At 38.8% G+C, this 25,884-nt stretch overlaps 4 protein-coding genes across 5 annotated transcripts; 3 read left to right on the top strand and 1 right to left on the bottom strand.

Annotated features, from left to right (window-relative positions):
- Window positions 1–1,050: 1,050 nt before the first annotated feature.
- On the bottom strand, window positions 1,051–5,860 carry LOC103448989 (uncharacterized). 2 transcript variants are annotated; one of them, XM_029089180.2, is made up of 2 exons: window positions 4,205–5,860; window positions 1,051–1,565 (listed from the first exon to the last, which is right to left on the bottom strand). In XM_029089180.2, exon 1 carries the CDS (start codon window positions 5,804–5,806, stop codon window positions 4,211–4,213), a length of 1,596 nt encoding a protein of 531 aa, XP_028945013.1. In that variant the 5' UTR covers window positions 5,807–5,860; the 3' UTR covers window positions 1,051–1,565; window positions 4,205–4,210. The 2 variants fall into 2 exon arrangements, with proteins under 2 accessions (XP_028945013.1, XP_008386484.3); XM_008388262.4 differs by lacking the exon at window positions 1,051–1,565 and adding an exon at window positions 3,632–4,044.
- Window positions 5,861–6,911: 1,051 nt separating this feature from the next.
- On the top strand, window positions 6,912–9,235 carry LOC103448988 (small ribosomal subunit protein eS24z-like). Its single transcript, XM_008388260.4, has 5 exons — window positions 6,912–7,126; window positions 7,255–7,296; window positions 7,688–7,858; window positions 8,712–8,798; window positions 8,999–9,235. The coding sequence occupies exons 1-5, from the start codon at window positions 7,052–7,054 to the stop codon at window positions 9,035–9,037; spliced, it is 414 nt and encodes a 137-aa protein (XP_008386482.1). The 5' UTR covers window positions 6,912–7,051; the 3' UTR covers window positions 9,038–9,235.
- Window positions 9,236–12,055: 2,820 nt separating this feature from the next.
- On the top strand, window positions 12,056–20,083 carry LOC103449050 (uncharacterized). The gene is made up of 9 exons (XM_008388325.4): window positions 12,056–12,333; window positions 12,449–14,919; window positions 15,183–15,336; window positions 15,472–15,554; window positions 15,969–16,225; window positions 16,677–16,763; window positions 17,795–17,894; window positions 18,053–18,263; window positions 18,363–20,083. The coding sequence occupies exons 2-9, from the start codon at window positions 12,550–12,552 to the stop codon at window positions 19,550–19,552; spliced, it is 4,452 nt and encodes a 1,483-aa protein (XP_008386547.2). The 5' UTR covers window positions 12,056–12,333; window positions 12,449–12,549; the 3' UTR covers window positions 19,553–20,083.
- A 1,005-nt stretch (window positions 20,084–21,088) lies between these two features.
- LOC103448986 (small ribosomal subunit protein uS13z/uS13y/uS13x-like) lies at window positions 21,089–22,962 on the top strand. The gene is made up of 4 exons (XM_008388259.4): window positions 21,089–21,251; window positions 21,381–21,541; window positions 22,247–22,435; window positions 22,625–22,962. Exons 1-4 carry the CDS (start codon window positions 21,249–21,251, stop codon window positions 22,728–22,730), a joined length of 459 nt encoding a protein of 152 aa, XP_008386481.1. The 5' UTR covers window positions 21,089–21,248; the 3' UTR covers window positions 22,731–22,962.
- The last annotated feature ends 2,922 nt before the right edge of the window (window positions 22,963–25,884 follow it).

Raw genomic sequence — 25,884 nt, 5'->3', positions numbered from 1 at the left:
TGTAGGCATTTTGGTTGGTAGGAACAGAACAATCCATTATCATCATAATTATGGATGTTGGGGAAATGATTAATTTGTGTTTAACACAACAGATTATAGCTTAAGCGGTTAAAGTATATACTCATACCCTTGATATTTTAGGCTCGACTCTCTTTCTTTAGACATGACACATGTTCTATTAAAAGATGGGCCGATAACATGATATTGATATGGTGTCCATAACGCGTCACTTGACCAATATGTCTAAACTCTAAAGACATTCAGTAAGAAGATGTCATATTCAACTTATACTGAGGTGATGACGATATTGAAATGTCGTTTTTTTGGGTCATAAATATGAAAATGAGAGGGTTTCTTGACGACTTGGTGAAGGGTTTGCCCCACCTTGAACAAACCTACTGAACTAACCTAGTCAAGATATGCTAGATTAAGGGATGGACCTACAAAAAAGTTGATAAAAAAATGAGAGACCATTTCAATCTACCAGAAAATTAATTAAGATGTTGTCTGCAATCATTTTTCCATCTTACTTAAGAGAGCAGCAATTTTTATGAAAAAAAGTTAATCATTCCCTCTCTCTCTGTGTCTCTCTCCTCGTTTTCTTTCTATAGAGCATGCGCGATGAAAAGGGATTAACGATTTACTGTATGTAATCAAAGGCAATTTACGACCCTTTTTCTACCTTTACCGGTACGATGAATGTGCATCCACTTCCGAGGTCCCAGCTCCGTGCATCGAGTTCCCGTGTGCATCGAGTTCCAACGCTCGAGACGGGTAGCCGGATTTGATGTTTCGGGACTAGGGAAGTGGACGCCGGCGAGCTGGTTTCAGGTCGGAGGGTTTCGGAATCAAACCGGAAGAACAATCGGCCGGGTTCTGAAATCCCAGGCATCGCATTCTGCGATTAGAATCTGATGCATGGGTGGTGATGTAGAGTAGGTGAACGCGGGAGGGAAGGAGAAGAAATGTAACCCCAACGGTGACGGTGGGTTAAATGACGGATAAGAATAGGCTAGGTTCAGAGTTCGAAAACCTCCTGTGCGAAAAAAGTAAAGTAACCGAGACAATATCCTACTATTCAAGTTGTGTCATGATACCAAGTAAGCATCGTTACATACATGATGAGCATCCAAGCAAAATTACACACATGAAACTCTTAGTCACCTTCGACTCAGAAATCCGACTCCATCTCCTCTGTATTCTCAAAAGTCTCCACCGTCGTCAAATACAGCGGTGATGTTTCCGAATTTGCTCACTTCGAGACGAGATTCTTACATTAAGCTTTAATTGCTATCGAGGAACGGTGATTACTCGTATTGTGCGATAAGATTGAAAGCTTCAATTCATAATCTCCACCAAAGTGTTTGTTTTGTCCTATCATCGAAGTCCCAGTTAGCATGCTCGAACTCACCTTGCCCCACGCTATTGGGGTGGTGCTTGTTGCGCAAGAAACTTGTGATCCGATAGTATGCTTCCGGCTTTCGTATTCTGCGGGCGTTCCCAACTTCAGATAGGTTTGGTATTGGCCAGACCTTCCAGTATCATAAGCAGACCATAACTTCCAACTGCATACAATTGAGATATACAAGTGAATACATATTACATATTGGTCAAGAAAAAGATAGCATCGGATGTAAAAATATGTCAAGAATTCTGGTTCTGGAGTATTCTTTGAAACAAGAGTTCATATCAACATGATTTCTTGATAGAGCGAGAAATTTCAAGGAGAACCCTGATATGATATGATATGATTTTTTTTCATTTGAACAAAGTACATAAATAAAGACATGAGGTAAACAGCGTAAACGTCAAAACCAACCTACCTTTCCGCCTCAACTATTCAAAGACCGGAAAGTCAAAGTTATATGAAAGAAAAGCACAGAAACCATAGTAAGCTCCATGAAAATATGAACTCCAAAACACCAATACACCACAGACCATGCTGCAAAAAACTTAAAAGAGTTTTTTGACCTAAACCAAACTGTCATAGCAACTTGTGTATACTCGAGCAGAAAGACACACAAAAAACAAAAACTCATAGACAAAGTACTTAAACACTATTACTATTACATGTCCCGAATTAGAAGTCTATACAGTTTTCCATGAGATGGGAAATGAAAACTATGCCGGGTAAACTGTCGGTTTACCCCCTGAACTTTCACCTCACTTTCGATTTCCCCCCTGAACTTTTCTATTGGAAAATTAAGGACTCAAACTAATTTTTTTAGCCAATTTGCCCCCTACCGTTAGTTTTTCATATATTCCATCCATATTTCCGTTAAGTGAGACCATGTGCATAACATGTGAGAATAGTTAAGTCATTTCAATTTAAAAATGATTAAAAACTGAAAATAAATAATAATAATAATTTTCCCTCTATTTTTTCCCGCTAATTCATATCCTCAATTTTAATTTTCCCTCTCATTCCTATGCATGAGAAATAACATATGGTGTTATTGTCTTCATAAGTAGCTAAGTGAATCTTTTTTTTGAAGCATGTACTACCATTTTTATTTTCTCTAACAAATTAATAATTTGACAAATGCTCATGGTGTTATTGTCTCCAAAGCAGTGCATTAATATAATAAACATGTCCATAAAAAAGACTAGGGTTTCTTATATTAATGCACTGCTTTGGAGACAATAGCACCATTAGCATTTGTCAAATTATTAATTTGTTAGAGAAAATAAAAATGGTAGACAATAACACCATATGTCATTTCTCATGTATAGGAATGAGAGGGAAAAATAAAATCGAGGATAGGAATTAGCGGGAAAAAATAGAGGGAAAGTTTTGTTTTTTTTATTATTTTTAGTTTTTAAATTATTTTTAAGAGTGAAATAACTTAACTACCCTCACATGTTGTGCACATGGTCTCACTTAACGGAAATATGGATGGAATATATGAAAAACTAACGGTAAGGGGCAAATTGGCTAAAAAAATTAGTTTGAGTCCTTAATTTTCCAATGGAAAAGTTCAGGGGGGAAATCGAAAGTGAGGTGAAAGTTCAGGGGGTAAACCGACAGTTTACTCAAACTATGCCCCACAGGAGGTTGTGAATAAGTGATTGTATGACCGGCTACATATATTCTGATATACCTAAAAAATGTCCATAATTGAAAGTACCCGTACTTGGCTTCTAATCGGAGGTACTTTTACATATGACCGACTACTGATGCGGAACAGAAGCGGTGGCTTTCCTAAATCAATGGGTGTTTTAGTATTCTAATATTTAGGGTTTTAGTCTTCAGATTTCCTATTCTATCTTGGATTAGATCCTATAATAAGTTTACTTTCCTGGGTTCTTTAGGTTTAAGTATTCAAAAGGAATGAAGAGTTGATGAATAGAAAAGTTTGGTTTTCCAAAGATTGGAATTCTTATCCTGCGATGGAATTATTTGAGAGATGCCAAAATTCTTGGTGAGAGGCCCCTGGAGTGATTCCAGTTATCCTTTATTATTGCTTTAGTTTATGTTGTCAGTGTTTTCATTTCTGCTGAGCCATTAAATTCTGCTGCCCGACTCTGTCCTACATCAACCACATACATTCGATACACCAATTACATGTCCGTAATTGTAAGTACCTATCTATGCCTGATATTTTCAGCTTTTTAGGTTGCCTCTGTCTCATTCACCAAGGAAACAAAAATTTAAACAGATATCTACTCATAGTTCAGCCATTACATATTTAGTACTGAAATCCCCCCAGTTCAGTTCTTCCTCATGCATGACTTGTCAAATTCAAAATAAGTACAAGCTCCTTCCTAAACATTTAAAGTCTCTGCCATCACACGAAAATCTATACGGAACTCCAACAAGATGTGGCAAGTAGTCATCAGTTTCTATATACATTAGACTTATTAAACTCCAACAAGATGAAGGGAAAGAAAACGAATAAACATTCCGAAGCTCAAAAACATCAACCACAAAAGTGACTGCTAGAATCTTGAGAATCAACTTCTTGCAGTAGTGAACACCGGAGATTGCATGAATTGAGAACTGAGAATGCAATCACTAGCTTTGTTGTTTCCACAATTTGATATCTACCATGATAAAAAGCGAATTTCTTTAAGCACCGCAATACTAGATGTTAACAGACCAAAGCATCCAATTCAATACTGCTCAAAATCAACTAGTAACATACATGACATAATTCATGAAAGAGAGAAAAGAAATCAAAATTTCAGATAAAAGTAAACATACATGAAACTAAGCATCAGCAATCTCTTTTTCCTTCCCGGAAAAAGGGTCATGAGTAGGTCCGACATCCTGCCCAATATGCCGCTGAACCAGCCGCTGCAAATCTGCCATGACCTTGTGCTCGCGCTTAGCTTTCTCCTCGTAGTTGAACATGGCCAAAGCCCGCTTATCCTCAGCACTGTAAACCTGGTTTTCCTTCCTAATACGAATGGCATTCATTCTCTGGTGCCTACTACCACTCATTACATACCCAAGGTTCTCAAACTTCTGAATCTCATCAGCCGAAAGACCCACTTCTCCTCTCCGCGGAATACGCTTCCCTTGCTGAACATATTGTGCAATGGCATCACCTTCACCAGGCCTCAGAGCTCCACCATAACTAATATGCCCTTCAGCTCTAGGCAACGGCATTGGCCCAACCACTGGTTCATCGTCCAATGACAACTTCTTCTGGGCCTCGAAAATCTCCTTAAACTTCAATGCCTCCGCATTACTCTCATCCTTCATCATCTCCTCTTCCACTAAAGTAGCAGCCTTGGCATCAACCTCAGAATCCAAACCCTTCTCCGAGTCCGATATCTCACTCTCCATTTCAGTTTCCGACTCTTTCTTCTTACTCCGACTGCGAGACTTTCGCTGTTTCTTCTTCTTCTTTGAATCTGAAACCTCACTTTCACTGTCTTCGCTCTCATCCAACTCGCTACTGCTACTACGCCTGCTCTTCCTCTTTCTTCTCCTTTCTCTTCTGCTCCTGCTTCTCTTACTCCTACTTTTCGATTTCTTTCTCGTTCTACGATCCTCCTCTTCATCCGATTCATCATCACTTACGCTCTCACTCTCCGATTCACTGTCACTATACCTCGATTTCCTACTCCTGCGCTTCGAACCCGAACTCTTCTTCCTTTTCCTCGACCTCAAATCCTCCGATTCAGAATCGGATTCGGATTCAGACTCGGACTTCTCCTTCTCTTTCTTCTTGTCCTGCGATTCAATATTCTCCTCCTCGCCATACCGCTCCGAAATCACATCAGCCTTACCCACCAATTCGAACTCATCGTTCTCAACCCTAGGCGGGCTGGGCGTCAATTCCCAAATACAAAACTTCCCCGATTTCCTCAGCTTCTGCCTCTTGAGCCTCCTGTACTCCTCGAAACTCAGCCCCTTCAGCTCCTCGTCGGAGTCCTCCGACTCCTCCCGTCCTCCATTCCGGTCCATACGGTTCCCGCCACGCCCGAATTTCTTCGGCAGAGAGTCTGGCCCCCCATTAGCCCTAGGGCTTCGTCTAGGGTTCGGGTAATCAGGCGAGCCCGAGCGATTTCGGTGGCGGCGGTTGTCGTGCCGCTCGTAGTCCTCATAGCTGGGGCTGCGACGCCGAGCCAAGGATTCCGGGCCTCCTCCGTTGCTCCTAGGGCTTCGTCTAGGGGGCGTTCCAGAGGGGTTTCGGTGGCGGCGGTTATCGTAGCGGTCGTAGTTTTCGTAGCTGGGGCTGCGACGCTGGTAGCGGTTGTCGCCGGATGAGTCGGAGTGCGGTGGGTACCGGCCGTTCTCGTGATCGGAACGGTGTCGTCTCTCCGGTATGTGGATGGTGGATGATGGCCTCCCCATCAGAGAAAATTGGAAGAGGGTCGGTAATGAAATTTCTGTTTTGGACACCAAAAACTAACTTCTGGTACCAAAGTCTAATATTAGTAAAAATACTTGGGCTGGGCTTTTCTTTGTCTTCCAAAGTTTATGGGCCTAAAAAATGCTCTGGCCCAACAAGTACTTTCCACATCATCGTATATATTACAGTAATTTTTCGTTAGGTACTATTTATATTGAACTTTAAAATTTAAATTTTGAAATGATTTCTAGCCGCACGATATACGATGAACGTCACGATCACAGGATCCTTTTCCCTGTTTGATAAACTCAACGAAAAATTATTATTTCTTCAACAATTGTCGTATATGAGATTTAAGTTCATATTCTCTTAGAGCGCCTTTAACATGGGATGCATACAGATTGTAAAATGGGTGTCTACATAATTGTCCACGAGCAAGCTAGAGGTTATCGGCCGATGTGTGTGGACATGAGCCCAAACGCATATTCAACCATATATGATTTTCTCATTTCTGTAATGTTGGTAAACATTTCTTAAGACCGATAATCCATATTCATCCCTATTTGAAAAATATAACTGTCTCAAAAGTAATTTTCGAATCTCGATCAATAGCTTATGCACAATATAAACATCTCAAAATTTATTTTCTTCAAAGTTTGCAACATCAACAATTTTCATCACTCTTGTTATGATCCAACCATTTTGATTAGATAACCATCACGGGGTGGTTAGTGGTTAGTGGTTGAGAACAAATTCCAGGTATGTTTTCCACATGACACATCTTGGGTTTGATTCCTTATGATGGTGAATCGCATGATGGTGGTCAAGAGATGTTGAAATGTCTCTGCGAGTTTTCTTGACATCCAAAAAGGTGGACTGTCGTGGACGAAACCACCAGCTGGTCCTCTTTTTAAATAATTAAAAAAAAAACAATTTCGATTAGATGAAGTCTTATCTTGGAGATTATGTTCTTTACCAAAAAAAAAAATATCTTTGAGATTATGTTTGCAAAAAGAAAAGAAAAAAGTCCAAAAAAACGGTTGGGCCGGAGATACCATTACGGTTTGGATCGGCCCAAACATTTCAGAAGATGGGCTTTACCGCTATATAAAAGATGCATAGTCCAATTCCGGAACCCTAAAAACCTCCTATCGCCCCCTCCTCCTCAAACGCGCAAACCTCTCACACAGACAGTCTCCAGCCGAACACAGAGCGGAGGCGCAGAGAGAGAGAAGAGAGAGAGAGCCATGGCGGATACCAAGGCAGTGACGATCCGTACGAGGAAGTTCATGACCAATCGCCTTCTCTCCAGAAAGCAATTCGTGAGTACTACTTTCCCTGTTTGGTCAACTAGAAAATGCAGGAAAAAGGACATAGAAAATTACCCAGATGTGTGTTTTTTACCTGGTCGGCTGATTTTACTGTGTGATTTATTGGGTTTGATGTGTAGGTCATCGATGTTCTGCATCCTGGCCGACCCAATGTCTCAAAGGTTTGGTTTCTTTCTTCGAGCTTGTTGTTTCTTTCAATGGGGAATTGTTTCTGTATATTTGATGCTGTTGTACTCGCTAATAGGAAATGCGTACGGTTTCGATATTGGTTTTGAAAATATATAATTTGAAATCATGGGTTTGTCCAATTTTTTAGGACTGTTTTACTACAACAACAACAAAGCGTTTTCCCACTAAGTGGGGTCAGCTTTATGAATCTTAGAACGTCATTGCGCTTGGTTCTGTGTCAATTCTTTTAGGACTGTTTTGCTGCTAGATCTATTTATTTTATGGATTTTATGGTTTTGTTAGAGGGGTGGGAGAAGTACAATTGTAATAATGGGGCAAAGAAGTGTTGATTGAAATGGGTTTCTGTTTCTTTTCGTAATGAAGGCGGAGTTGAAGGAGAAACTTGCGAGGTTGTACGAGGTGAGGGACCCAAATGCCATCTTCGTATTCAAGTTCCGCACCCATTTTGGAGGGGGGAAGTCTACTGGTTTCGGTTTGATCTATGATTCCGTAGAGAATGCCAAGAAGTACGAGCCCAAGTACAGGCTGATCAGGGTAACTTATCTTATTCGCTCCCATCCCATTATGTGGTGCTTGCATATTGGCAAATATCTGTTTTTAACCTCTGTAGTCATTCAAAATGTGCATTAAATGTATCTTTATACTTCAGGCCCTTTAAGGGAAGTGATTAAATCACAGGCCACATAATCTCAACCACAGGATTTCATTAAAGCCAAATCTAACGGTCCTGAGGATATCCCCATTTTTTTTTTGAAAAATGGGGATCCCTTCCCTTAAAGACTTCCCTTTATACTTATCTGGTATGGCCGGTTCCATTGTATGGTGTTGGATTTGAACAAATCCAATACGTATTGGGGTTGGAACTGGCAGAAATGAGACTAAGAGAGAGAAACAGGATCTTAAAAATAGCAGTTCTCTGGAATGAGCTTGATACAAAATTTCTCTGAGGTTGTTCATTAACTGTTGGAGGAGGTTCATCTGTCTATTTAAGTTCACTGATTTAGTCAGTATTTGATTCATGGTTTTAGAGTGGGTTCTTACTTAATATCGTTGAGTATAATGTTTCTTTTCGCCACTCTCCGTATATTTATATTGTTCCATAATTGGGGTGCTGATTTAAACAATTGCTTGCAATGTTACAAAAGCGGGTTTTGGTATTCCTTTTGCTGATTTGTGATACTGTGTAGTTTCAGTCTATAGGCATCTTTCGGTCAAAGAATCTGTCGTTTGTTTGGCATGAAATGCATATGGCTCTCAAAGCTTGTCTCTTTGACCTTATAAATTTTGAGATCTCTCTCAACATACTCATATATACTTTGTACACACACACACACACACACACATATATTTGTCTGTTGTTATCTCTCAAACTTGGCTACTTGTGCAGAATGGACTGGATACAAAGGTTGAAAAATCAAGGAAACAACTCAAGGAAAGGAAGAACAGAGCCAAGAAGATTCGTGGAGTTAAGAAGGTAAGAATATTGTTATTGTTTTGTCCTGGTTAGTGCTAGTAAAATGTGACCGTACAGTCAGGGAATGTATTACCTTAAGCAGTTGGTACGCCCTGGAATTGGAAACACTGGTTATCAAACCTTTTCAACGTTTTCAGCTAAAAGTTTTACCCTGATGTTTTCTTGAGTTGGTTTAACATTTTCAAATGTTATATGTGCAGACAAAGGCCGGTGATGCTGCCAAGGCGAAGAAGAAATGAGCTTCTGCATGTTTTGGGATCGTATGTGTTCGCAGTAGGGTTCTGTGTCATCAGCCTAGCTGCATCTTGTTATTTTCTTTTGTTAGCGAGCATGAAATTTTGGGATGTTTTAATTTCATAAAAAACGTTATGATGTTTTATGAGTTGCGGAATGTTATGTATGTTCTAATTATTCAGTAACGAAATTTAAACCATCAATTCGCATGTTTATTTACTTGGAACGAGGGAAATGAGTTTGAGATGTTCAGAATACGGGAGGGAAATGAACTTGCATGTTTTCATTTCTAGTACCATGTGTTAGTAACATGGGGGAAGTCTGGAATTTAGAATAGCCAATTCCTACGCACTTACCTAACCAACCTTGCAAAGAAAATGAAATCTCGGATGTTACCTAAACATCCGAGATTTCCTTTCCTTTGCAACTCTTGGGCATGCTTCCTTGTGAGAGTGTCTAACCAACCAGTTGGGCATTGCTTCTTTGTGAGAGCGCCAAACCGGTTATTGAAAGTTGTGCTCACACAAGCTTAAATGATACTCAAATACAATGGGGCTTGTTTCTTTCGGAGAGTGCATGATCAGCTCGATGGTCAAGCACTCCCCGAGGAATGAAATAAAGAAAATTTGTTAAGTCTCAAAATGCAATTCGTATTGCATGCATGAACCATGATGAATTCGATTGAATAAGGAGTAGTCAATTGCATTCTCAATTATTATATTTTTCATTTTCATTTTCAACGTTTTGTTTTCAAGTAAGTAAAAATGTCAATATGTTGCTATTTTTCTAAGGAAAACTAATGAAAAGGGCTTGAAAACTTTGAGTTTTAATGATCAGGACAAAATAAAGGGTAAAGTGAATAGTACCAGGATTGATTTTTTAGTGTAAAAATGTGGTTTTTCGTTAAAGTGAACAGTACCGGGTGCTTTTCGTTAAAGTTCCCATTTTTCTATCCATAGTCCATTCGGTTATTCATTTTGCTATGTCCTTAAAGGCATGATTATTGCATTGAACCACTTACCATTTTATCTTAAGATTACTTACCATATCCGGCCAAACAAAACGGATTACTTACCTTAACCATGATGTCAACGTCTTTAATTTTTTTAATTTTTGGAGCAAAGGTAACATGCATTACCAACAACAAACATTACAACACAGAGGCCCAAAAATAAAAACACAAACAAACAACAGAGGCGCAACCAAAGTTGAGACCAAAACAAAGAAAACACAGAAACAACCGGAGCCGCTGCGTCTTCCGCCATAACTGTCGCTGCAACTACCAAAACAGCAGACGTGCATGTCGATCCAACCAAATTCGATCCCCAAACAAAGCCTCACCTCATCGATACCAGCAGCCAATTCCCAGCTACAGACACCAGAGAACCTACAACCAAGTGAAAGAAGCTCATGGTAGTCCACGAGCAATATTGCCAACAAAGGCAGATAACAAAGATAAGGTGGGGGATGCAAGGAGCACCCGACCCAGTGCAAGCATCAGATCAAAGCACACCAACTCGAAACACAGCAACAAATCATGGCAAAGGGTGGCTGAAGCTTGGAAATTGGATGAGAGGCGACAAAAGGGAGAGAAGAAGGCAAATCAGCCAATAAAACCAGAGAATAAAACAGCGGATGGAAGAGGAGAAAGAAACAAAAGAAAACCCACCAATCCTAGTCGAAGCTAGGATTGACGGCACCGGAATTGGACTAGATTGAGAACCACTCATACAGATCAGTGAGATTAACTCTCACACAGAAGGAAGGTCTCTCACGGCGAGAGAAAGGAAAGTTTTACACAAAGCTTGTAGGATTACTTTGCTAATTAAGCTTTGCCCCTATTAGGCTTGTTGGTTGGTGGGTGACAGAATCCATTGGTCGCATATTACAAGACAGGATCCAACTGTTTTTTGCGACTCATTGTCGACCCAATCATAAACAAACAAACTCACAAGTCTTTCGGTCAAGTTAGGAACACAAGTTTTCAATGTCCTTGACTTCGTTCGGACTTAGAATGACTTACAGTTCGTTTGGATGTACATTTATAATAATTGAAAGCGTTTTTGGTGAAAATATTTTTAGAATAAATATTTAGCAAAGATGCAAGTAATCTTGAAAACCCACTTAAAGTGTTTCTTGGAAGAAGCACATAATTTGTGTTTATTGCAAAAAACACTTTAAATGCTTTTGGAACCAAAAAATATTTTATCTAAAAGTGCTTTTAGTTATTTTAGAAGCACATCCAAACGAGTCCTTACTCTACCTCACAAAAAATGTTTTTAGTCATTTTAAAAGCAAATTTAAACGATTCCTACGTTAATAACAAATCAAAATCTATTTAATATAATTTCACCAATTAATAAGATCCCAGACGTTACTTCAAATCTTCAATAAATGGAGTAAAACCCAAAATAAAGATAATTATCAAAACTAATTAAGCATTGTAATTTTTTTTTAATAAACGTTATTATTTACACTAAGAGAAGTTAGGGTAGGCCTCAATGAACCTCCATAAAATTCACCTTTAGCGATAATTAAATCTAAAATCTCTCACTCAAAGATGAATACCAATAAATCATAATACTAAGTGACTATTGTAAACTTTTATTAACAACAAAAGAAAGATTAACATTGTAAATTGAGATAATATGGTAAGTTGAAGAGTCGAATGTTAAAATAAACAAATCTGTACAATTTAGATATCAATTAATTAAGGAAATTTTAATGAAAATCTTCATGTACTGTTTGTTTTAAATAAAAACCACATTTTTACATTAAAAAGTCAATCTTGATATTATTCATCTTACCATTTATTTTATTATTATCGTTAAAACTCAAAGTTTTCAGACTATTTTTATTAGTTTTCCTATTAATTAACGGTGCAAAACAAGATATCAATTAATCAATAGAAAAAGGTCCTGTGAGAAAAGGACTTATGCCCCATGTGACAAAAAAATACCATCCACCCACCCAAAAAACAAAATATTTAAATAAAAACAGAAATTTCCAATTTGTTGTAATTTATGGAGGGAAAACCACAAAACCACCCCTGAAAAAATAAAAAAATAAAAAAATAAAAAAGCAAAGGGAAAGCTTGCAAGTCCCCTAAGGCTTCCGTGTCTCTATCAAGAATCTCTCTCCTTTAATTTCTTCCCCAATTTCACAAAGCGCCATGGCTGAACCACTGAAGCTTTTGGGTCACGTGCCGCGCACGTGCTCGTGAGAGAGGCATCAGAATTTCCCCCCGTGACTTTGCATTGACTGGGACCTTCGTCAACCCATTGTCGCGGCTGGTGATCTGGTCAGTCCGTACACGCTCAAAACATTTCACTGATTTCCATATATATATATATATATATATATATTTGTATGCATATATTTTTATGTAAATATTTTCTTTAATTTTTTGGTTACAGGTAGGGTTAATTCTTGAGAGAAGAGCTTTCTAGCTGTTGGGTTTGTGTAATCAAGTTCAAAACTGAAGTGGGTTTTCTGTGATTAGGGTGTATCGTGAGAGATGTTGAGATCTGGGAAGGTAAGGGGTGAGAGGGATAAGCAAATTGGTGTTCAAAAGAAAGGGGATGAGTTGAAGCGGGGCGGTTTGGATTCCGGCGGGGAGAAAACCCGGCATTTGGTTTCGGGCGGGGCAGAGGAACCCGAGAAAGAATTTGTGGGGGAGGGTGGCGAGGAGGGTGGGAGTGAAAATGGTGGAGCCGCTAAGAGTGGGAAGAAGAGGTGTGTTGGTAATGGTGAAGAAATTGGTGATGAGGGTGTTGAGAAAAAGTGGGTGAAGGAAAAAGAGGCCGATGGTGAAGTGCGAATTTTTGGGCGGGTTTTCCGATCACAGTCAGCGGCGGATGGAGGGGGCGATAAGGAGGTGAGCAATGGGGAACTGGTTGCGGAAAGTAGAGAAAATGACGGGTCTCAGAAACAATGTAGTGAGGGAAACAATGAAAGGAGGAAGGAAATGGAGGTGGATGGTAAAGTGCAAGTTGTTGGTCGAGTTCTGTGGTCACAGTCAGCGGTGAATGGAGGGTGTGGTAAGGTTGTGAGTGATAGTGTTCTGGATGCCGAAAGTAGAGAAAGTGATGGGTCTGACAAGCAATGTAGTGAGGTAAAAGATGAAGGGGTTGTTCTGTTGGGCCAGAGTGAAAATGTGGGAGTAGGTGAGACTGGGAAGAAAAGGAGGCGGGTTGATAATGGCGAAGAAATTGATAATGATGCTCTTGAGAAGAAAAGGGTCAAGGAAGATGAGGTGGATAGTAAAGTGCTAACTACAGTTAGGGTTCTGCGGTCACGAGTTGTGGTGAATGGGGTGTGTGATAAGGCAGGGAGTGATGGGTCTTGCAAGAAATCTTCCAAGGTTAAAAACGAAGGGGGTGATCAGTTGGTTGAACGGTTTGCAAAGAAGTTGGAAGGAAAGAGAGGGGGCCTACTCAAGGTGGAAAAGAATGAAAGTGATGGTTCAGGTGCCGTGCTACTGAAACGTAAGCGTGGGAGACCTAAGAAGGTACAAACGGAAGAGAGTGATCTGTCGGTGGGTCCGTTGAGAAAGAAGTCAAAATTGGAGCACAAGAGACCATTTAATGTGCAAAAGACTAATGTGGGTTTGAAAGGAAAGCTTGCTAATGAAGGCAATATGGTTTTGAGATCACGAGAAAGAATTAAAGTGAATATGACAACTAACAGTTCATATCTGGTAAGGAGGAATATTGGGAAAGAGTTTGATGTGAAGGCCTTTTCTCCAGCTAAAAGGGATAAAAAAGGAAATGATTTGGAGAATGAGGACAGTGAGGATGGAGAAGGAAATAATGAACGGAAACAGAAACAGAAGGGAAATAAAGAACGGAAAATAAAGCACAAGGGTCAGGATCGAGATTGCGCCAGAAGTAAGCAAAAACAGTTGGTGAGAGATAAAATAGTGGATCTAATTATGCGTGCAGGTTGGACCATTCAATATAGGCCTAGGAATGGCAGAGATTACAAGGATGCAGTGTATGTAACTCCAGCAGGACAGACTCACTGGTCAGTCACCAAGGCTTACACAACCCTAAAAATGCGTTGTGAAAATGGTGAAAATAATTCCGAATTTTGTAAGCCTAGCTTCAAATTTACTCCGATTCCACCGGAGGAAATTGACATGCTAGCAAGGATACAAATTGTGAAAAGGGTGGGGAAAAAGAAAGGGAAGAAGGGAAAAAATGGAATGGAGGGCGGGATTAGTGAAAAGAAAAAGAAGAAAAAGGGCGGGTATGCAGTGGATGGAGTTATTGGAGAGAAAAAGAAAAAGAAATTGGGTAGGCCATTCAAGTGGAAACGTTTACTTATTGAGAAGGATGATTCAGCACGTGCAGCGTGCAAGGGAAGGCGAAGTTTACATAAGACAAAATATAGAAAGCGATGTGGTCTGTTGGTTCGGAACTCTGATAATGCGGATTCAGATAATGATGGCCATGTACCATATGATGGGAAAAGAACAGTACTTGCCTGGATGATTGATTTGGGAACACTATCACTTAATTCAAAGGTGAAGTACATGAACAAGAGAAAGACACAGGTGCTTCTTGAGGGTAACATTACAAGAGATGGAATTCATTGTGGTTGCTGTGGAGAAACAATCTCAATTTCGAAGTTTGTAACCCACGCCAAAAGTGATTACTCTGAGCCGTTTAAACATATATATGTAGACTCAGGGTCTACACTTTTGCAATGCCTGCTTGACTCATGGAATAAACAGGATGAATATGAACGTCGGGGATTTCATTTTGTGGGTGTTAACAGGGAAGACCCAAACGATGATACGTGTGGAATCTGTGGAGATGGTGGGGACTTGATTTGTTGTGATGGCTGTCCATCAACATTCCACCAAAATTGTTTAGAGATAAAGGTACGTTTGTAGAGCCAATTATAAATTGTTCTAACTACATGAATAAACATTTATATCGCCATTTTATCATTGCCCATTCTGCCTTCTAAGACTGTTGTAAATATACAGTGCCCTTGGGGTATCACATTAACTAATTGCATAGTGGGAATCTGGGATGTCCTGAGAATTAACTGGAAGCATTTTGATATGCCTAGAAACTGGAGATCGTTTATACCTCTGGTTTGTTTTGAAGCAGATGAGAACTCTATTCTTATATTTTGCAGAAGTTCCCCTCAGGTGATTGGCATTGTGTATATTGTTCATGCAAATTTTGTGGGATGTTTGGCGGTAATATATGCGAAAGCAATGGCATTGACACTGACACTGACAATTTAGCAGCGTCAGCATTAGTTACCTGCCATGTGTGTGAGGAAAAATGTATTAACTCTACATTCTATCCTTTTTCGTTTTCCATGCTAGATTTGGTTTTCCCTTAATGTTATTAGTATTTGATCTGTGTTACCCAAATTCAGTACATTTGGCAAAATCTGATAAAAAAACTTTTCTTTTTAGTTCACCAATCCTGTATTCAGGCAAAGGATGCTGTAAATGATGATTTCAATGGTCCATCCTTCTGTGGGAAGAATTGTCAAGAGGTACTACATTTGTGATCTATTGTTGTAACATTAGCTTGGGATTGCAATATTTGTGTGGGCTTTGGTGCATGCATCTGTAGTTTCATGAACTATTTATAGTAGTAAAATGATATTGTGCTGCATGCATTCGGGATCTGCATGCAACAGGGGCTAAAAGATTTGACAGTTTTTCTTAATGCTTCAGTTGTAGGAAGATTGCTTACACTAGTTTTAAAGAGATGCTTACAAAGCGTCATCTACATGTATAGGAATTATTAACAATGCATGCAGATTTAATGTTTTATGAATTTGAGTTGTTTTCTCTTTTCAGTTTTAATTCTAAGTAGATCCCAGAGAAATTCTTTTGATCAATTTCTCTATCCATTTTCTATTGTCGCCATTTGTATGTAATTCATAATGTTTTTGTCATGGCAGTTATTTGCGAGTCTTCAGATGCTTCTTGGAGTGAGGCAAGAAATTGAAGAAGGATTTTCATTGACTCTGATTCGCCGATCTGATATCAGCTCAATTTCTATTTGTGACACACCACAGACGGATGGTTGTGATTCAAAGCTAATTGAATGCAACTCCAAGCTGGCTGTTGCATTTTTAATAATGGATGAGTGTTTTTTGCCTATGGTTGACCACAGAAGTGGAGTCAATTTAATTCATAATATTCTGTATAATCGTGGGTAAGCATACTTTAATCTGCAGTTTTGTGTGTGTGTGTATGTCTATGTGGATACCAAACTACTTTTAATTGGTTTGGACTTAGTATAATGTCTTTGTCTTGGAATAAGTACGACGGTGTGCAGTATCTCACTGCAAACATGTTTGATGGTCATAATAATATAAATATGTTTCGAGTTCAAGGTGGTGGATGTTAGAATTATGTACCTAGGTAAAGTTTTGGTGCTTGACCATATGAAAATCAATTTGTGTTTCTAATCATGTTTTTCTAATTTTATGTAGAGAGCTCTACATAATTTACTTCGTCCTTTTATCTTCTATGTGGGTATATTTTGCATTCAAACAAGTTTGAAAGAATCTTTCATTCCATATATTGCAAATTGTCTCTTCACCACTTTTAACGTGTAGAAATATATACTTTTATTAATGATTTTATAATTTTCAATTATCCAGGTCAAATTTTAGCAGACTGAATTATAGTGGTTTCTTAACTGCAATTCTAGAGAGAGGTGATGAGATCATATCAGCAGCATCCATCCGGTATGTTACTGCCTACATCACAGTTAATCAATGCAAGTATCAGTTTCTGAATTGCCATGTATCGATTTTGTAGCTATATTTCTTGTAATTGATGCCAAAACTTGGGATGTCTCTTCGAGTCTTTCTTTCCAACCATAACTTTAGCAAGTAGCAGTTTAGCCCGGTTCAGAATTCTATTTGCTCAATGCTGATAGGGACTTCTATTGTTGAATAAAGGAAATTCTGGGACCATTGGAGTTTGATTGGAATTTATTTTCTGCTGCTCCATCTCTCCCTACCCAATTAACTTGGAAGCAAAAAATCAGAAGAAGTCAAACTTTCCTTTCATCTTCTCATGGCTAGAAGATTTACTGTTAAAATAATGGTTGTGATCATTCTTTAAAACCCGCTCCCCTTGCTTTCTTTATTATTTACTAGCATATTGGCACACACAAAGTGTGTGAGAAAATTTTTTATTTTTGTTTTTGAAATAGGAGTAGAGGTCGCACTTGGTACGATGGCAAGTGCCTTCGCCCATGAGCGGTAGGTCTCAGGTTCGAGACTTGGGAGCAGCCTCTCCATAAATGGGGGTAAGGCTAGCCGACATTCATCTCTCCCAGACCCTGCGTAAAGCGGGAGCCTTGTGCACTGGGTACGACCTTTTTTTTTTGTTTTTGAAATAGGAGAGAGGAAGAGAGTGATAGATAATATGGGAGTAGGATTTTTAAAAATTTTTTTTTTTAAAAAATTAGAGATATGTTAGGATTACATGTAGGTGAGGTTTTGAAAAAAAAAACAGCAAAATTTGGTTGTGTGAAATTACATTTATGCTCCATATTTCTTTTTCATGTTCTGTTTTAATTAGAGGGTTAAACTGATAATTTCAAAGGATTTTGGTTGACAATGAGTGTTTTATTAATTAGTAGAGATTCGTAAATCCTCTCTTGGATTGGGTTATACGTAGTTGTAATTCTAAGCAAGTAGAATGACTTTTATGAGTTTGTGTTTTATGCAATTATGTTCTGACACTACGTTACTGCTTGGTCGATCAGGATCCATGGGAACTATTTAGCAGAGATGCCATTTATTGGGACGCGCTATATGTATAGGCGTCAAGGAATGTGCCGTCGGCTTCTAACTGGAATCGAATCTGTATGTTCATTGTTCAGTTCAAAGACGCCTTTGCTTTTTTTTTTCTTCTTCTTATCCTTACACTTTCATAACTTTAAGAAGAATCTTTTTGTGTCCTCACTGTGTACTGATCCCTAACTTTCTATTTCTTTTGTGCCGTTTTTCTGATCCACGATTAGGCTCTCGGCTCGTTGAATGTTGAAAGATTGGTTATACCAGCAATCTTGGAACTCAGAGAAATATGGACTTCTGTTTTTGGTTTTAAGCCCCTTGAAGGTTCAAGCAAGCAGAGGATGAAGAACATGAATGTATTGGTTTTCCCTGGTGTAGATATATTAGAGAAGCCAGTGTCGAAGCACTTACCAGAAGCAAATATGATTCTCGCTGAAGGTATTTAGGAAATCAGCAGAAATGAGCATGTGTGGGTTTGGCACACTGTTTCTGTCAATTGTATCTTCCTGCTGACTTACGCTGTATTTGCTCTTGTAGGTGTGAGGTCCACCAAACTTGAGGATCAGCAACTCGAGCAAGACGTTTTATGTGATACTAATGACAAACGTTTGGCTGCGTCTGGAAGTGAAGCATCAGCACCCCGTGGAAACGAGGCAACTGATGAACTTGCTGATTTTGAATCCAATACACAGCATATCTGTGGTGTTTCTCAGGATAATCTGGAGGAGAAAAGCATTCCTCCTCAATCAACTTGTGACGTTCATGAACAGACTGAGGAGGTCAAAGAATATCAGAGTTCTGCTTCAGTTCCTGATGTAGCCACAGTGGAAGAGGACACCCAACAAGGCCAGCATATCATGCCTGAAGTCGAAAGCAAATCTTTGACATCACTTCATAGTGATTCTGATGCCGCTGACTCTCGTGTAAAGATTCTTTCTGCTTCCAGGGAGGTCACTGAAAAAATTGATTGCGAGGTCAGAATAGAAGATGACGCGTTTGAGAATCACGTTGCTCATGACGAAGGATCTATTTGCTGCTCTACTGAAAATGCCACTAAGTTGCAGAGCATGGTCCATGAAGCAAAAGTTCCTGATGAAACTACTGTCTGCCATGATTCAGAGACTACAACTCAGGCATCTCAAGAGGCAAGCGACCTTAAGCATCAGGATTCTCAAAATTTGCAGGTTTCAGGATCTATTTCCTGCCCAGATGGAAAGATGCCTGAAACTTGTGCACCGGAATATAACCATCCTGGTGCTCAGCATACACCTGCAGTGATTGTTGACGTGCATCCAGAATCTATCAAGTGTTATGGCTCTGAAATTGTGACCGAACCTAGCAAGGTTGCCAGAGATGTACTAAACCCGACTCCCCTGTTGTCTCACCAGAAAGCAGATGAGTTTGAAGGCAATAGGCTCGACACTCATAAAGTTGCACATGGGTTTGAAGGCAACCGGAGCAACACTTATAAAGTTGAATCCGCTCCAGCTGACAGAGATTCTCATCTTACATGTGGACGTGCCGACTCCCTGGAGGTTACTGATTTGAACTTAACCCCGGAGGAGTCTCAGAACACAATATCCGTAAAGCAATCAGAACTCAATTCTCAGGTTGATAATACAAGTCCCACACAGTGCAACTCGAGCAATACCCCTGCTGTGGCTCTTCACTGCGCATCCGTTGGGGGTACTTCAGAGGTGGTTATTCTATCAAACCAGGCTAGGTGATGTCGTATTTCGATATACTGACAGAAGTAAAAGCAGGAGGCTTTTCCGTAACAGCAGAGTCTCCAACGGCGAAAGAGTAGTAGAAGTATTTTGGCAAAGGGTTGAAAACCGATCTTATCGCTTGTTAGAAAGCAATACAGTTTTTGGTTCCTTAAGACTTAGAGCTTCAAGCCATGCTTCTCCCATTGTTGGAAACTGGGGAGTAAATATATAGTTTTATTTTCCGGGGAATGATTTCGTGCATGCTATTTTTTTCGCCTTCCGCACGCCTCTATTTTTCTAGCCGCCGGATTGAACAAATCAATGGAAAATCAAATGGCCCAATTTAAGAGGAGTGTGCAGAAGCTGAAAAGGGTGTGCGTAAATCACTCCCATTTTCGGGGTCGCAAAGTACAGAAGTTAGAATTACCGGACTTTTTAGGATTTTATGGCTTTGGTGGGTTCGTATAAGTTTTGGCCTCCTGGTGTTCATTGTATTATCAAACGATTCATTTGCTTCAACCATGAAAAAAAAAGCCTATCATTTTTGTATAGATCTCTTGCTATTCGTTTTTGAAAGTTTTTTTTTTTTGTTCACTGTGACAGAGGTATCACTAAAAACTCGTAGTGAAGAGAGATTCTTAAGCATCACCGGTAGAATGCGGCTATTTTTTGTATATAGACTGTTCATGCAATGAGACACATGATTGTGTTCAATATGTGATAAGGTAAAATTTTCTTCGTAATACGTTTCATCATTTACCTTTTTATTTAAGAAGGTTTTATTGGCATTCTAAAACCTCATATTAACTAAAAATCACGTGGAGTAGAATAGCCAAAGTTGATGTCTCTCATACATCTGAGTTTGAATCTCTGCTCTTATAATCAAGGTTAGTTTATGAAATATACTGAAGAAGAAAAAAAAACTTCATTAATAAAACCCCTTAGGCCTTCCATAGTAGCTCGGAAAAAGTAAGTGTGATACCAATATATTGAACTCGTACAGGAATAACACTCCTACAGTAGGCCGAAAATTTGAATGTGATGCCAATATTAAACCCATGCTAGTGTAGTAGTAGTGTTATAAGTATCAAATTCAAGTTGCCTGATTCTTATATATATATATATATATATATATATATATATATATATATATCATAGTCACTTAAACTATTGTAAAATGCCTTATAGAACAAGCTATATTTTAAACAAAGCAGTATTTTAAACTACTTTAACTTGGAAATGAAATTTGGACTTGTGATCAAGGAGAAAGACTTAATCGAACGATCACCATCACGATGTCATTTTTGTCTATTAACACAAAGCCATGTAAAGTGAGATTAACATGTGACTTTGTGTTAATAGGCTGGGAAGCACCGTGACTGTGTACCCAATCTATGAATCTATCTAAGTTTCTCTCATAATCAAAATGATAGACACAACACCTTAACTAACTAACTAACGTAACTCACGTCCGCTTCGAGCCCGAGCCATAGTTGATGTTGTTGGTCATTTTATCAACCGGGCTTGAAAAGAAAATAAATGTTGGGCTATTACAGTTATATTAGGCCATACCCCATTGGGTGGGTGTATAAAATCATTCACAAAGGCCGCGGCTGCCATTTCTAGGGTTTCTCTTTGCTTCACTTACGTCTTCACGGCACACACAGGCGCAGAACTGCTCCAAAAGCTTCAAGATCCAAAACCCTAGCAAGCCATGGTCATCTCTCTCTCTCTCTCTCTCTCTCTCTCTCTATACTTTCTATCTCCTTGCGTACTAATATATATGTCAAATCTCTGTTAATATATGAAGTTAATTTATGTGTGTGTGAATTGGAATCTGCTGCAGTCTCTGGTAGCGAACGAAGAGTTTCAGCACATTCTGCGTGTGCTGAACACCAATGTGGACGGGAAGCAGAAGATTATGTTTGCCCTAACCTCCATCAAAGGTATCGGACGTCGTTTCGCCAACATTGTCTGCAAGAAGGCTGACGTCGACATGAACAAGAGGTGCCCTTTCTCTTCGACTCCACCTTTCCAATTTATCTGATTTTGTATGAATATTTGAAATCCAATTGCTTTTGCTTAGGACTGCATCTGTAGGAAGCACTTCTGTTTGTAAAGTCTTGAGCACTTCTGTTAGAAGTGATTTTATTGTAACACACATGAATTTTTATTAAAAATAGGAAGCACATAGAAGTGCTTCCTCGAGAAGCACGAGAAGTGATTCTTGAAGAACATAGGTAGAATCTCCTTTTCTGTCAGAAACCACTTTTTGGACAGAAGTTGCAAACAGGAGAGCAACTTTCATGGAACGGGATCACTGCCTTGTGGTGTCCCAACCCAATAATACATTGCCATGTGAAGAAAAACTTGCACATGGCAATTCATTATTGGACAAGGGAGGCCACATGACTGTGAACCCGTTCCATGTTAGTCCTCTTAAAACAGACTTTTAGATGAAGAGAAAGTTTGATTATGCATATGTTTGCGGTTGAATTGTGATCATATCACCATACTCGTTCGGGTTTGTTTCATTTTTGCTTGATTGTTATCTTCTGGCACAGTCTATGCTTAAATATTCTCTTTTAATGATTCATTTTGAATACATTGTATATGTTGTGCTGGCTGAGTTAATTGTAGTAGTGATATTGCATAAAGAGAAACCTGTTTGTTGTCGGAAATTTTGGGTTTGATGTGGATGATTCATTGTAGGGCTGGTGAACTGTCTGCCGCGGAGCTTGATACCCTCATGACAATTGTTGCGAATCCTCGCCAGTTCAAAATTCCAGACTGGTTTTTAAACAGGAAGAAAGATTACAAGGACGGGAGGTACTCTCAAGTTGTTTCCAATGCATTGGACATGAAGCTGAGGGACGACCTCGAACGCTTGAAGAAGATCAGGTTTGCTATCTACTATTAGTAATTGTTCCTTTGAGATACGTGTCATTTGTGTGCTGCATTTGACAATGCCTTCTTAACATGGATTTCACAATCCAGTGTGATTGGGTTTTCTTGTTTTTGTGATACCGTTAGCTTTCTTTAGCCATTTATTATGTATGATTGAGTTGATAAGTGTGTGTAATGCGACAGGAACCACCGTGGTCTCCGTCACTACTGGGGTCTCCGGGTGCGTGGGCAGCACACCAAGACCACCGGTCGCAGAGGAAAGACTGTTGGTGTCTCCAAGAAGCGATAGTCTGCTTTCGCATTTTCCGTTTCTTGAGCTCGTTGCTGGATGTTTACATGTTAGCTTGAGAAATTTTGCTTCTTTAGTATATCTGAGAATGTTTTTGAATGCTGAAATACACGTTTTTAGATTGTTTCAGGGATTTAGTTTCTTGTTTTTTAACCCGAGGCATATTTTCGTTAATTGTAAGTGCACTAATTTTCCAAAGTGAAGGTGTTCCAGCATATTTCAGTATTGCTAAGTGCTCTGTTTCTTGTCTTTAAAGTATAACCTTTTCTTATCTGCCTTTCATTCTCTGATGGCTCTTTGATCACGTGACTAGTCATGTGTCTCCCTTGCTGGTCGCGTAAACTAAGATGTAGTTCTAATGTCGTTACCTGCTCAATAGATGTTTGTCACGTATTTGAAAAGTGCTCCACCCTTTTCTTCTAGACGGAATTGAGAGTGGGTTATCCAGGCGAATCCGATAGAGTAGCCTCCCGTCCAGAATGGAGTATTCTCCAATCCAATCCTATAGAGTTCCCTCCCATACAGAATTGGGACCTGTAAGCTGCGTTTTGTTCGATGGTTGGTCGGTAGATATTTTTTTTTTCTTACACGAGCAATATTGGTGATGGAAAACTCGAGACATCGGTTATAGGAGATTAATTGCTCCTGACCAACTGAGCTACAAACTCCGTGGGTTAAGAACAATTATATTTTAGGAAGGGGGTGGTAAGTGCAACGGTGGAAGACGATATGATTGGGGAATGCTGGTCACTCACCTTTTGATTAGATATCAAAGGTGAAGAGTAAATGGATGTAATGTCTTAATCATGGGGGAGATTCTATTGCCTCCTAATCACTTATATCTTCTCTCTCCTCCTATTTGAACGATTACGATTATGCCATGTTAAAATCTTATATTGATTTTTTTATAAATACAAAAAGAAAAGTGTGAGAGGAAGAGAGAGAATGTGATGGTAATAGGATGAAAGATAACCATACTCCCTTAATCTCAACCCTTAAGATCAAACCCAACGATAAATTATCATAAAATCGTTATTGCCTGGTAACCAAGAGAACAAGATTCCATGTTTATACAAGTATAATAAAATACATTGGACCTCCAGTCTGCCCTTCATCAGGTTCAAGTTGAAGCATAGACAAACATATTGGGCAGAAACATTGAGGTAAAATAAATAAATAAAGGCAGAGACGAAAACAAGATTCCCTATTTTTTTTTTCTGTGCTTAGAGTTAGAGGTACTGATTTTTACCTATATAATTTGTTTTTTTTTTTTAATGCAAAGACTTTGCCAATCATCCAGACCCACCTCTGAGTCTGCACCCTATCTATTCTTTATGAATATGTTTTTAATTTTTTTTTTAATTTGTTGGTAAGTGTTTTTAAAATGATTGAAAATATTTTTTATGAATATGTTTTTGAAAACAATTCTTAACAAAATGCAAGTGAATCCTGAATTAAAAAAAAAAAAAAAAACTTGAAGTGCTTTCTGCAATAAGCACAATGCAAGTGAATCCTAAAAATGCACTTGGAAGTGTTTCCTGTAAATGTTTTTGGAACCCAAAACCAATTTCACTAAAAACGCTTTTGATCATTTTAAAAGCATATCTAAACGAGTTCATAATTTGTCTCGAGATGCATTGTTTAATTAATGAATTTATCCCCCCCCCAAAAAAAAAAAAAAAAAAAAAACTAGCATCATTTACTGCCAATTAGCTAGACTTCGTAATTAGAGTTCTATAATGTTCCTTGTGATTGAGTGTGAAACAAAGGGCGCACAGAGGATTTGCTCGTTGTAAGTTTATAAGTTCAAGAACGGACCTCCTTTTGTGGTTTGTGTTGGATTCTTAATTAAGGAAGCTAAAAGGGAAGTGTTGGATGAATTGGTTAAGAGAAATGCTAAGAAGACTTTTAAAATTGAGACTCTTTATGAACTTTTATCACCTTATGTTTTTGGAAAATGTTTTATAATGTTGGCGCTAAAATTGACATTAAACTGTGAGGTGTCAGAGAGTTCCACTTTCAAAAAAGTCCTCTTAGCATTTCTCATTTGCTAAATCACTTGTCAGTTTCTATCATTGAATTAAGTAGTGTTTTTTAAATTTGTTTTCTCTTCTCACACTTTTTCTCTTGCTTTTGTCTCCTGATTTTTCATTATTTGTTCAATTCAAACATTAAAAACATTAGTGTATAAGGAAAAGTGTCTATGAAAAGAAGAATGCGGAAATCATCTCTTGTTATTTTATTTTGTGGAATTAATTAATGAATTCATGAGAACAAAAAAAAGAAGAAAAGGATCATCCTCATGTTGCTTAAAACTGAAGTGTGTGAGTCGACATCAAAGCATATCATGATCAAGAAATGTTACCCAGCAGTTACATAAGGTGATGGGGACTAAAACTTGGATCACACTTGTCTCTACTCTCTACTCGGGAACCTTCAACCAGTCGACAAATGTTTATACATTTTATAATACAGTTGCTTTTCCTTCAAAATTAAGTAATTAACTACCACATGCTTGTCCCAAACAGGCATATATTATAGCATTAACATGTTTGTTTGTCTTTTCACAAAATGTTTCGAAATGACCCCCCAATGAAGATAAAATCTCCCCTCCTTCCACGGGGATCCACAGAGTAGTTTCGTGAGCAAATGTAGTTGTTGTGACGATACCTTTCTTATTTCTTAGTGGAAGATCGGAAAAGATTTCTCTTCACCACTAACCGATCTAATCCGCCGTAGACACCCAGCTATCCCCACAAGGCAGGCTAAAAGAGTAAGAGGACAATAAGCAAAGAGTTATGTTTTCGTTTCTTTGCTTTGTTGAAATTGAAATGAAATTCTTTCTAAGGGGTGTAGGTATAATGCATGCAGGCCAAGTCAAGAAAGGGATGTGAGGGTAGGGATGACTCTATTTTTTGGAGCGAACTGTAGGCGAACTTGAAGCGTATGAATAATACAAGTTATGCTTTGGATTGATAGACAATTCCGAAACTGCTTTGTCTAGAACTGTTTTTTATCAAACTTTAAGTACAAGTGAGCGCATACAATGTTTTGTAGTACAACTCACGCTTAAGGACATTAGTACGAAAGTAATATACTTCAATGTATGACATTACACCAGGACAACACATAGTTAGACGAGCGGTTAAGGATT

The sequence above is a fragment of the Malus domestica genome, chromosome 11, assembly GCF_042453785.1.
Source record: "Malus domestica chromosome 11, GDT2T_hap1".
Classification (NCBI taxonomy): Eukaryota; Viridiplantae; Streptophyta; class Magnoliopsida; order Rosales; family Rosaceae; genus Malus; species Malus domestica.
The sequence above is the reverse complement of the archived record's forward strand: the minus strand, read 5'-3'. Positions and strand labels throughout refer to the sequence as shown.

Bases quoted from the DNA above. Each gene is read 5' to 3' on its own strand.
- LOC103448989 (XM_029089180.2), bottom strand. From the start codon at position 5,806: ATGGGGAGGCCATCATCCACCATCCACATACCGGAGAGACGACACCGT.
- LOC103448988 (XM_008388260.4), top strand. From the start codon at position 7,052: ATGGCGGATACCAAGGCAGTGACGATCCGTACGAGGAAGTTCATGACC. The intron at 7,127-7,254 runs GTGAGTACTACT...TTTGATGTGTAG, and splicing joins TTCTCTCCAGAAAGCAATTC to GTCATCGATGTTCTGCATCC. The intron at 7,859-8,711 runs GTAACTTATCTT...CTACTTGTGCAG, and splicing joins CCAAGTACAGGCTGATCAGG to AATGGACTGGATACAAAGGT.
- LOC103449050 (XM_008388325.4), top strand. From the start codon at position 12,550: ATGTTGAGATCTGGGAAGGTAAGGGGTGAGAGGGATAAGCAAATTGGT. The intron at 14,920-15,182 runs GTACGTTTGTAG...TATATTTTGCAG, and splicing joins AAAATTGTTTAGAGATAAAG to AAGTTCCCCTCAGGTGATTG. The intron at 18,264-18,362 runs GTATTTAGGAAA...TTGCTCTTGTAG, and splicing joins AAATATGATTCTCGCTGAAG to GTGTGAGGTCCACCAAACTT.
- LOC103448986 (XM_008388259.4), top strand. The intron at 21,542-22,246 runs GTGCCCTTTCTC...GATTCATTGTAG, and splicing joins GACGTCGACATGAACAAGAG to GGCTGGTGAACTGTCTGCCG. The intron at 22,436-22,624 runs GTTTGCTATCTA...GTAATGCGACAG, and splicing joins GAACGCTTGAAGAAGATCAG to GAACCACCGTGGTCTCCGTC.